The 12520-nt window shown below is 42.7% G+C and overlaps 1 protein-coding gene across 2 annotated transcripts in view; it reads left to right on the top strand.

Annotated features, from left to right (window-relative positions):
• LARP6 (La ribonucleoprotein 6, translational regulator) overlaps positions 1 to 11927 on the top strand; it is a 70005-nt gene extending 58078 nt beyond the window's left edge. For both annotated transcript variants that reach the window (XM_037833531.1, XM_037833530.1), the window contains 2 exons: positions 5915 to 6122; positions 9226 to 11927. In XM_037833531.1, coding sequence (XP_037689459.1) covers positions 5915 to 6122; positions 9226 to 10293 — 1276 coding nt within the window. In that variant the 3' untranslated portion in view covers positions 10294 to 11927. The remainder of the gene's footprint in view (positions 1 to 5914; positions 6123 to 9225) is intronic.
• Positions 11928 to 12520: the final 593 nt, after the last annotated feature.

Here is a 12520-nt window from a genome sequence, read left to right on the forward strand (position 1 = left end):
ATGTGTGATTTTCCCTGAACCATTTGAAAGTGTGTTGTACACAATATTACTCCCCTAAATACTTCATTATGAAGCTCTTAATAACGAGGACATTATCCTACAAAACCATAATACAAAACTGTAACTAAGAAAATTAACAATAATTCCCTATTGTAATTTATAATATAATATAATATCCAAGTTTCATATTTAAGTTTCCCCAATTGCCTTTCACAGTTGTCTTTCACAGCTGTTTTTCTCCCGCCTCAAACCAGAATTCAGTCCGGGTTCAGGCTTTGCCTATTATGTATCTTTAGATTCTTTAATCTAGAACATTCCCTCACCTTTTATTTTGTTAATGCATTGCTTTTTAACCCATGAGACCAGAGGTCTCATTGAACATTTCACATGATGGATTGGTTTGGTTGTTTTCTCATGGTTTTGTTTAACTTGCTCCTTTTTACCGTGTGCTTCAAGTAAACTGGAAGTTTGGGCTGAGGGTTCACATTCAACATTTCGGTAAGAACACTTCATGGGAAATGTCAGGTACTGTATATTGCATCACCCCAAGAGGCATCCCACCATGAGTGATGGTAAAAGCGTTGTAAAGGTATTTCTTTCCCTTTGCAATTAACGAGGAACATGTGGGCTTCTCATGAATAGTCTTCTCCCAACAGTCTTTCGTCCAATGGTTTTAGCATCCATCGATGATTCTCGCCTAGTCAGTTACTTCATTGGGGATTGCAAATTGGTGATTTTTAAAAACTGTCATTCTTTGTGTACATTTATTAGCTCACATTCTTCAAAGAGCTTTGCCTCTTCACTAGGATTGAACAGTTCCTCCTAAAAAACGCAAAAGGAAATGCTTAATTCTTTCCCCTTAATTAGCAATTTTTAAAGAGAGGTGTCATAGTCACATCAAATAAACTAAATGAGTGTTTTCTCTCTCTCCCCTCTCTCTCTTCCTCTCCCCTTCCTCCTGCTTCCCTCCATTCCTCCCTTCCTCCCTTTCATCCCCTCTGCCTCCCTCCCTCCCTCCAATTTTAATTCATGGATTTTAATTTATTCACTTTTTAATAATTAGTTACTATCATTATTTTTGATGCTCAGATTGCCCCTAACTTGGCTAGAGGAGCCTCTTCAATTTGGGTCCTATATCCTTGAGATGCACCCCCATTAGTCTTTGAGCATTTCCTCACTTTCTGACACTAGATCTTCCAGGCTTAATTTGTGCTTTCTCTACTCCCATCATTGAATCCAGGCATTTCCGTAGGAATCCCTGGTTTTTAGTGGAGAAGGTATTTAGAAACCAAGACCCAGGATTAGGAGTACTGATTTCTACTGGGGCATCATTGCTTTAAGGCCCTTTAAGTAAACAGACCTAGGAAATATATTCTTTAAAATAAATGTCTATCAGTAACTCTAATTCAAATTTAATATTAGAGGGTTTTTGTTTTACTTATTTTACAGAGAATCTTGATTCCTAATACCACTAATATATTAATTTATTTGCTTTATCTTACAGTGTGTAAAAATGATTTTAAATTATAATACTAAATATTACTACTGCTAATAAAACCACTGAGTACATAGCTATTTCATTTAGCGAACAAAAGCATCTGGATTTCTTTCTCTCCGTGATGTTTCAGGGACACTGCTCAGGCTACCTTTTCCCTGCCCTGGATGATGATAATGAAAGCCTCCATTTATTAATGGCTATTTTGATTCAGACCTGGAACTAAGTGTTTTATGTACATTATCTCTCTACTCCACATCACAACATTATTTAGACCTGCAGAGACACCCACTAGCCGTATCCCTTTCCCAAGCCTTAGGAAATCTGCCAGAACAGCATGGCAGAGGGCAGGGTCAGAAATGAAATGTTATGATCTCTGTAATAATTATATAATAATCCATGAGCCACAGAAACATGGAATGTCATCTCTGCTAGTGGCATCTAAAATGGGATTGTTTTCTTGTTTCCTTTCCCAAAGTTGGGAACACTTCTGTGTGTTTTCAACCTGTCTGTATGAAAACCCTTTATCTTTTGAATCTGCAGGGAGATATTTCAGCATATAAACCAAGAAGGCAAAAACAGGTAATATGAGAGAAAAGGTAAGGGATATGGAGAGGATCAACCCAGTGGTCAAAGAGTCAACCAATACGACTTAAAGAAAAAGAAATGTAATCTTAACAAATGACTTGGCTCAGCAGCAAATGATGTTTACATAGTCATAATAGTAAAATACTACTGGTTGACTTTTGACTTTTAGAATCCACATATTGACAAAACATGGAATATGAGTTACAGAATAAGATGTAAATATTATCAACCATGGTGGCTGATAGAATTTGGAAGGTTGGAAGGTTGGAAATGGAAGGAAAGAGCAGGGCAATAATATCCATATCATATGCAGTGAAGAATTGAGAAATACTGCCTAATGTTGAGGGAAAACAAAACAGAACTTTGAATTACCTAAAACCACAAAAGTAACCCAAAAGAAGAATAAAAATAATACATAATTTTTAAAATTAGAAAGAGGATCTGTGGGAGGTAAGTTACCTCAAATGTTGCTCTTATATGATAGGGCATGAATAGAGAATGTCTAATGTTGGCAAGTGAGAAGTAGGGCTATGAACCTGTTTTATACAACTATAAGGCGACTCTCATAAGAACTAAATGCTTAAAGAGAGGTTGCCTCTAGGGAGGAATGGTGGAGTGGGGGAGCGTTGCTTTCTTTATAAGTTCTATATTATTTTATTTTAGTTTATGCTATGTATATGTGTTACTTTAATTTTTAAGAATTATTTCTTGATGTACTATTAATAGTATCCAAGGGAGAATTAATGAGGACAGTGGGAACAGAAAAGAGAGAACAGATGGGAGACACTGCAGAATAAAATGAAGACTTGATACTGACTAGATGTGGAGGCAAAAGAGAGAGCTAAAAGATATATCTTAGGTTTTGAGCCTAAGTGCATAGGAGAATGGTGATTAGAGAAAGTGGGTGGTGGGACAGTTTGGAAAGGGATATATATGGTTATCACAGGATGGTTGTAATTGACAAAAAGTTTATGTTCATATTTAAAGGATATAAATGTTCTTTAATGTTTAGAAAGGTTGCAGGATCTTTTCAGCTCAAAGGTTATTACACTAATCAGGAAACAGTGCTCCCAGATGTACTATAGGTTTCCCAGCTCTCCCAAAATTCCCCTGGAGATGCAGTGCTGCTGCTGGCAGCACCCAAGCAGAGGGAGGAGTCCTCCAAGTATAAGAAGCTCACCTCTGCGCTTGCTTGGGGGTTTTATAACACCTCTCCTTTAGCACCCACCTGTTCTGGAATCCCTGAATACCTGCCTGTCTGCTCAGTGGGTGCCAATAACTAACACAGAATCACCCCAACACGTTATGGATTGTCTGTTGTGAACCTGTATGCAGGGAAGTGCAGCTTCCCAGGTAGAGGGTGTCTTGGAGGCCCAGTCTTCCGTCCTTCCTGAGGCTGGTTTCTGCAGAAGGTGATGAGTTCAATTTTGGACATATTGGATTTGAAGTACTTTCAGATTATCCAGGTGGAAATGTCTGTCAGGCAATTGAGGATTGGAGCTCAGGAGCAAGAGGAAGATGGGGGAGGAGGGAGCAGTTTTGAATTGGATGAATTTACCAGGGGTTGAGGTATAGAGACTACCAGGGGATAGACCCTTGGGAAATAACCTGCATTTAAAAATGGGAGGAGAAAGAGGAGATTGAAAGGGAAGTCACATGGGGAGAAGGATCAGAAAAGAGTCAGGTCACATAAGCCCAGGGGAAGAATATCAATAAAATGGTCAGCGGTATCAGAAACTACTGCAGTGGAGGGCAAAGAGAACAAAGATGGAGAAGCTGTGCCCGGATAAGGCAGCCCAGTTCTTTGGGGGACGTCTGGAGACACAGAGCAAGCCTGGGGGGTGGGCAGCACAAGGTGGGTGGGCAAGTCTGACTGGATGACCTTCATCTTCTCAATCAAGTCTGAGGTAGAATCATCAGCAGGGAGGGAAGTGGACGTGGCAGACCTTGAGGAAGACAGGAGGCTCTAGACTAGGCACTGGAGAAATAGAGAAATTTTCCTGCCTACCTTCTATGTTTTATTTGTTTACCAGCCTACTTTTTTATAACATCAACTGTTGTAGTCTGGGAGTATTACTTACTGATCTGTGATTCCCTTTGCAGTCTGGCCATTTGGTACATTAGCCATTTGTAGTAAGTTAGACCATTTTTCCTGTAGCCCTGGAGTCCATTCCAAACTCTTTCCTCCTCATTATCACACACCCCTTCCTGTCCCCTGCTATTTATTGACACTGTTCTCTGTTAAGCTCAGAATTTCTTATGCATTTGTAGTTATTTTATCTGGTATATTCAATCTGTAGGTTTTAACTACTATTTAGGGAGTAAACTTTCTCTAATAAGGTGAAAATTTGTTCTGTCCATCTCACATCTCCTTTTTCCTTCTATTGATTGTCCCACTGACATTTTCCCTTTGTTATGTTTTGAGGTTTTTTTCTTCCCAGTATAGAGTTACTATCCCACTTACTGTTGTATTTGGTTATAAGTAATAGAAAATACAACTATCAAGTGGATTAAACAAATAGGATTTCATCTTTCTCATGTAATAATCAGAAAATTGCAAGTTAGTAGTTGTAGGGGTGGTTCAGCAACTTAATCATGTCAGGGCCAAAGTAGCTCTGATTCTCTTGGCCTTTTCCTTATGGTAGCAAGATAGCTGCTGTAGCTCCAATCATCAGATCCAGATCCACTCTCAGAGCACATGGAAGGGGGAAAGGGCAGGGCAAAGAGATTTTTGCTTGTGTGTTAATGGCTATAAAATGACAAATGGCTACTCCTATCTACAGGAGAGGCTGAGAAAGTAAATATTTAGCTTTTCTAGCCTTTTTAGTAAAGGAAGGCAAGTGAGAAAGAGTTTGCTCTTGGATGTCGGATGAGTGAGCCTAGCGTCTGCCTCAGCTACCTTGTAGGGAATTCTCAAACATTTAGATTATCTAATGTTTAAGTAGCCCTTGACTTTTCACAGCTTATGGGTTCTTCTAATATATCCCCTTACTTTGCCATCCCATTTTTAAAGACTTTAAAAAAAAAAAGAAAAAAAACTTTTAAAGTCAGCCTCCCATTTGCCGTGGGACATCAATAAGGTATTTCAAAATCATCTCCAGGCCGCCTGCAGGAAAATAATTAAAACTTTTCAGTTTTAAAAAATCAACCAATGCTTATATTTTCCATGATGCTTATATTTTAGAAGTGTCTCAGTGGATGGGATTGTATTTCCAGACTCCATGGCAAGGTCCCAACGTAATGTGGAAGGTATTATGGTACTGACTTCGGAGACAGAGGATTTGAATTCAAAACCCAGATCTGCCTCTTACAAATGAAGAAATGAATTTATCTGTCATTTACTGAGCTCTAAAGGTATACCAGACAGTATTCTAGAGCTTTTCAGAGAATGTATTCATTCTTTTACCCCTCACAGCAGTTCTACCAGGGTGATGACTGTTGTGATTCTCAGTTTACAGATAATGGAACTGAGTTATGGTTCATGAAATTCCTTGCATAAGTTCACTCAGTTAATTAGTGGTGGAGCTGGATTTGAACTGAGGTGGCCTCACTCCAGAAACGTTACTTTTAGTTTCTCTGCTATACTGTCTTCTAGAATCCAGAATTTTGGGGGTAGAGTAGGGAGGGAAGAGTAAGATAGTATATTTAAAAAGCACTTTGTCAATGGCAGAGCACCATAAATGTTAGTAGATGGTGTTATCATTTTAATGACTTTTTAAAACCAAAGTATCTTAACCAGTTAGGAACAGAACCTGTCCCCTCGTGGCCATGAGCTCACTGCTTCCGGGGAGTCCAGTTCAGGGGTGATCCAGTGTCTCCTTCTGCTTTCAGTGGCGCCACAAGTGGGGGTGAGCATGAGCGCGAGGACCTGGAACAGGATTGGAAGCCCCCAGATGAGGAGCTAATCAAGAAACTGGTGGATCAGATTGAATTCTACTTTTCTGATGAGAACCTGGAGAAGGATGCCTTCTTGCTGAAGCATGTGAGGAGAAACAAGCTGGGATATGTGAGTGTCAAGCTGCTCACATCCTTCAAGAAGGTGAGGCTTTGCTTTTAGAAGCTGCTTTGAGAGTTGTCAGGTTGTTCTGGGTTGTGGTTCTGAACATTTTTTTCTCCCTTGAGAAATGATGACTAGCAATTCTTTATTTCCTCTGAGGTCGGTTAAAGAGGATAATGATCAAGAAAAGGGATTTAGGATCATTTTTAAAAATATCCTCCCTTACTATTCAAAGGGTCCTGAGTGTTGGGATGAACCTCAGCCAACGGCAGTTGAGAAATGACTTGGTAAAGTGCAGGCAATCTTGCCAGGCAAGGGGGTGCCAGGAGCATGCTATGCCAGGACAATGGCCTTGAAAGATAACTGCCAGGCCTAGAATTATATGAAACCCAAGCTTTTCATTTGTCAAGTTGAATAAATAAGAGTAGGGAGAGAGCACCCAGAATTTTGGGAAATGAGCCTTCCCTGAGACTCCAGCAGCCTCTGCTGTGTCTGATGCCAAAATCACCATCTATAAGGTGGAAACTTGCGATATATAATGATTGCTGCTGCTTGGGCAGCAGACTGTTCCTGCTGTGTACAAATCCAGCAACTGGTCTATGAACTCCCTGCTTCTCAAAGAGGTGACAGACTGGTTGGAGTAAGAACTCTGGGTCTCCCTTGGGGGAGCATATTTATTGGAAGAGAAAAGCTCCATGCGACCTGTTGCATAATGAGACATGTTAACAGGCGGGTCAAGGGCAAGTTGCCTGTGAACTTTGTTAAAGAGCACTGGAGGAGAGCTGTTTTCCTTGGAGCTCTTCTCTGCCTTGCCTGTTAGTGTACTCTGCGCTCTCCTCTGGCTTGCTTTCTTTGATTCATTCATCAGACATTTATTGAGCACCTTCTGTATACTGCTGTGTTAGTCACAGGATGTACAAAATGAACTTGACATTCTTCTTGACCTTGAAAAGCTCACAGTCTAACAAAGGAGAGAGAGCCATGAAGGATTAAAATACAACATCCATAGATAGTGCCACCAAAGATGGGAGAACAAAGTACTGGGGGAGCTAGTTGATCAGAGGAACTGACCCTTCCTGGAGAATTGAAAAGTCTTTCCAGAGGCAGTGACACTGAAATAGGTTCTTGGAGGATGAGTATGCATTTTCAATGTGAAGGAGAAGGGAAGAAGCGGTTCATGTCCAGAGAACAGTGAGCCAGCCCTCGCATGAAAAGTCTTGTTGCAGGAATCCAAAATGAAGCAGCAGCTCTCAATGCATTCCTTTATTCCTTCCCAGGGCCCCCAGGATCAGCTGCAGTTCTTTCGTTTTTAAATGCCATTAATGGATCTCTTTTGAAGGATTCTTCTTTGTGCAAAACTGGCTGCAGAGTTGCAGTCCTCCAACTCCTCTAAAATGAGAGCCAATACTGTTTTCACTCTAAGTCTTTTCCTGCTAATCATAATAGGAAATACATATAACAAAGGTAGGAAACATAGGAAAAATTGCAGAGTTCTAGAAATGGTACAGAATTCTTCTAGAAATTGCACAAGGTCCAAAGCTTCCTGGTTCTTTGTCTTAGGTGATGCCCAGACATTCCTTATAGAGAGTCATGGATACAGGCCTAGGATGCTTAGGCCATAACCACGATTTTCCAGTAGACCTAGTTACTGGTTCTGGAGGGATGCTTGGTCCTTGCCAGAGCTTGCTTTTCTCTTGATTAGACATGGTCTCCCATCAGCTTCTCTAGCCCTCTGAGTAAGGCAGATACTCCCCTTCCTCCAGATACTCCTTCCTCAGCCTTGGGGCTTATAATGTAGCTTCTTTTCCTTTCTTGAGTGCTCCTTCCTGACCATATTTGGAGAAGGCTCCACCATGTCTCACCCCTAAAGAGCCATTGCCTGGGTTTCCCACAATCTTGCATTGACTTGCAGTCATTATCTTCACCCTTTCTGGATCTTTCATTCACTCTGTCTCCCTAAAATACTACCCTTTGTATAGACCTACTTCTCTCTGCCCTTGGCTTGTGTCGTGATCAGCCCGTTGATTCTGTGCATAGGTGATTTGTGATTTCCATACCCTAAGCCCAAGTCTGACCAGAGTCTCTCTCCAGGGGCCTGACTGTACTGACTCACAGGCTCTAATGGCTCTGTCAGGGTCCCCCCTTCCTCCTCCTGTTCAGTTTAGTGACCCCTTCCGTTTTGAGTTCCTATTAAGTTCCTATTTTGGGTTCATGGGCATCTGGAGTTCCCAGTTTCTTTGCAGAGCGACTGCCTTGGCCTGGCCTCAGAGGACTAAGTGTGTCCTTGCCATTCCTGGCTCAGGTTTCCCACCCCAGCTACCTCCTCCACTGCTTTGGGATGACTCATTCTCCCTGGTGTTCTCCTCACCCCTCTTGAAAATTACTGTTTTATGGTATAAATATAACTTTCATATACTTCAACATTGATATGCAGTTTCCACTAGGGAGGGATTATTTCATCATTCTCCATAAGGCCCAGGTTAAAACAGTCCACATCAATCTCTTGAGATATTTCAGTGAAATGTGAAAGATGTTTTGGAAACTTTTCTGTATCAAATGCAGAAATACAGCTTTAGAGAAGCATTTGAATGTTAAAACCCCTGAGTTCTGTCAAAAGGATAGCATGTATGTTTAAAATGATAGCACATAGTATTTGCTGGATACTCACTGAGAACTAGGCATTCCTCTAAGTTGCATGTGTGTGTGTGTATTTGTTTATTCATTTAATCTTTGTGACAACTCTATGAGACAGTTACTAACAACATGTCCATTTTACAGATGAGGGAGTTGGGACACTGAGAGTAACTTTCCAGATCTTACTGCTAGTTAGAGGTGAACCTTGGATTTGTGTATCCAACAGCCTTGCTCCACAGCCTTTGCCTCTAAACTTGCACAGAATAGAATATTTCTGTCATTAAAGAAAATTCTGTTGTACCACACTGCTCCAAACTGTGCTGCCTCTATTGAAGCAGTAGAAAGCGTTATCATTCACTTATTCATTAGTTATATTTTTGAGTCCCTGTATATGCCAGGTGTGGTTCTAGATACCAGTGTCACAGAGATAAGGAAGGAAAGAAAATGATAGGATACACAGAAACAGACAAGGACATTAGGTACCATTTCAGATTTGCTTCATGTTCTGCAGGTGAAACACCTTACACGGGACTGGAGAACCACGGCTCATGCCTTGAAGTATTCAGTGATCCTTGAGCTGAATGAGGATCACCGGAAGGTGAGGAGGACCACCCCTGTCCCACTCTTCCCCAATGAGAATCTCCCCAGCAAGATGCTTCTGGTCTATGATCTCTACCTGTCCCCCAAGCTTTGGGCCCTAGCTACCCCCCAGAAGAATGGAAGGGTGCAGGAGAAGGTGATGGAACACCTGCTCAAGCTCTTTGGCACCTTTGGGGTCATAACGTCCGTGCGGATCCTCAAACCTGGGAGAGAGCTGCCCCCTGACATCCGAAGGATCAGCAGCCGGTACAGCCAGGTGGGGACTCAAGAGTGCGCCATCGTGGAGTTTGAGGAGGTTGAGGCAGCCGTCAAAGCCCACCAGTACATGATCACGGAATCTCAGAGTGGGGAGAACATGAAAGCTGTCCTGATTGGTATGAAGCCACCCAAAAAGAAACCATCCAAAGACAAGAACCATGACGAGGACCCTGCTGTGAGCATCCACCCAAACAAATCCCTGAACAAGAGAGTCGAGGAGCTTCAATACACGGGCGACGAGTCTTCTGCCAACAGCTCCTCCGACCCTGAGAGCAACCCCACGTCCCCCATGGCTGGCCGGCGGCACGTGGTCCCCAACAAGCTCAGCCCTTCTGGCCACCAGAATCTCTTTCTGAGCCCCAATGCCTCCCCCTGCTCAAGCCCTTGGAGCAGCCCCTTGGCCCAGCGCAAAGGCGTTTCCAGAAAATCCCCACTGGCCGAAGAACGTAGACTGAACCCTAGTGCCAGTCCCGAAATCTTCTGCAAATGTATGGATTATTCCTCTGACAGCAGCGTCACTCCCTCTGGCAGCCCCTGGGTTCGGAGGCGCCGTCAAGCTGAGATGGGGACACAGGAGAAAAGCCCTGGTGCAAGTCCTCTGCTCTCCCGAAAGATGCAGACTGCAGACGGGTTACCTGTGGGAGTCCTGCGGTTGCCCAGAGGTCCTGACAACACCAGGGGGTTTCATGGTGGACACGAGAGGAGCAGGCCCTGTGTGTAATAAATATCTGCTCTTTTTAATGTCAGGTCCATTGAAAGCCACCTTTGTTTTCAAGGTTCTGACAAATGCCTGGCATGATATAGAAATGGAATTAAGTCCCCTTTGAAAGATTTTGTATACATATAGACCTCTTAATTTATATATTTGTAATGTATATAAATTGTCAGTATACTATGGTTTTAAGGCTGTACTCTAGTTCAGAACTCCCTTATGTCCCAGCATGGTCATTGTTTTGATGATGCCTTACCTGTGTGGATGGCCTTGAAGGGCTGTGGGACAGAGGTGTCTGGGAAGGTGTGACGACAGGTCTCTTCTTTGGGGCAGGGTTCTTCCCTGTGGTGACGGCACTGTCCTTGGTCGGTCACACGGGGGCTTCCTAAGAGCCCGGAGGAGCTCTGTTGTGCAACGGCAGCTAGTTAAGCTAATAGCCTGGTGTCTTATAGGACCAAATGTATGTTTCTTATCAAGTGAATAAATAATAAAACATCCAGCTGGGAGTGCTGGCTCTCAGGTCATAGACTGGGCTTGATAGAAGTCTCTGCTTGTCTGACAGGGTCGTGTGTAGCCATGTTGTGAGGCCCTGAGGAGCTCAGCGGAGATGCATTTCCTAAATGCACCCCAAGGCAGCCCCAGGGCCTTTCTTAGGGCTCCTGGCAGCCTGAGAAGTCAGCAGTTTGTGCAGTACCACCTCTCTCTTCACAAGGAATCATACTGAGAAAAGACATCTTGGGATAGACCAGTGTTTCTCTAGATATGGGCCCAAACCAGCAGCTCTGACAGCAGCAAGAACTTCTTAGAAATGCAAATTCTCAGGTCTCACCCCAGGCGTACTGAATCAGAAACTCTGGGAGACCGGCCCCACATTTGTGCTTTAACAAGCCCTCCAGGCGATCCTGATGCATGCTAGAGTTTGGGAACCACAGATTAGAGAAAGGTGGTAGGACTTGAGGTGAGACCGAATCCTGCATCCTCCACTTTGTTTTGTGACCTTGGGAAAGTGATTTACCACCTCTGAGCCTGACCCACCATATATGTTAATTTCTTTTGCTTCTTGTTTGGGTTAATGTCCATTATCATCTGTAGCAGCTTTGGTGTAGCAGAAAGAGCACTGCCCTAGATTCCAGTGTTGGCTTATCTGTCCACTTGCTTTCTGGGGGATTTTAGGCAAGTCATGTTTACTAGAATTTGCTAATGATTATCGAACAGTTACCAGATGACAGGGACTCTGCTGGTAGATTTCCATGCATTACTTCATTTAATCCTCCCAACAACCAAATGAGGAAAGTTAAATTGTCATCTTCATGTTACACCAGAAGAAACAGAGCCTTTAGCTGGGTAACTAATTTGTCCCAGGATCAATGGCCAGGTTGGTGGAGTGGGGTTGAGCCTGGGAATGTGACTTCAGAGCCTACACGATTAACCACCAGATGGTACATAGCAGCTCTGAACCTCACCATCTATGTTCAAAACAGAAGCACCTTCAAAAGGAGCTCATATTTATTCAGCACCCTCTGTGCTAGGCATTTTGCTAGACACATTATTTCATTTCTCCTTGTTCCGGTTTGCTAATGCTGCTGTTTAGCAAAATACCAGAAATGGATTGGCTTTTATAAAGGGAGTTTATTTGGTTACACAGTTGCCATCTTAAGGCCATAAAGTGTCCAAGGTCAGGTGTCAAAAACAGGGTACCTTCACTGGAGAAAAGACATTGGCATCCGGAAAACCTGTGTTAGCTGGGAAGGCACACGGCTGGCATCTGCTTGCTACCAGGTTGCATTTCAAGGTGGCGTTCTCCAAAATGTCAGCATCAGCTTTCAACGACGGTCTTCAAAATGTGTCTCTCAGCTGCAGCTGCTCTGAGCAACTTCTGTCTGAGCTTTTATAGGGCTCTGATAAACTAATCAAGACCCATGCTGAATGGGCGGGTCACATCTCCACAGAAACAACTTAATCCAAAGATTCCAATCTAAAAAACACTAATGCATCTGCCCCCACGATATTGCAATAGAGAACATGGCATTTTGGGGGACATAATACATCCAAATGAGCACACTCCTCTAAGGTATTATTATACCAATTTTACACATTAAGATGCTGAAGTAGGATACTATTACTCACCTCAAGCAATTGTGAAAATGGAAAAAGATGGTGTATTTTAAATTATCCAGCTCTATACAAATTAGGAGGTGATTTTTGTCTGGTTAGTAAAATGGTATGTCCCTTAAGA

The sequence above is a fragment of the Choloepus didactylus genome, chromosome 4, assembly GCF_015220235.1.
Source record: "Choloepus didactylus isolate mChoDid1 chromosome 4, mChoDid1.pri, whole genome shotgun sequence".
NCBI classification, from domain to species: domain Eukaryota; kingdom Metazoa; phylum Chordata; class Mammalia; order Pilosa; family Megalonychidae; genus Choloepus; species Choloepus didactylus.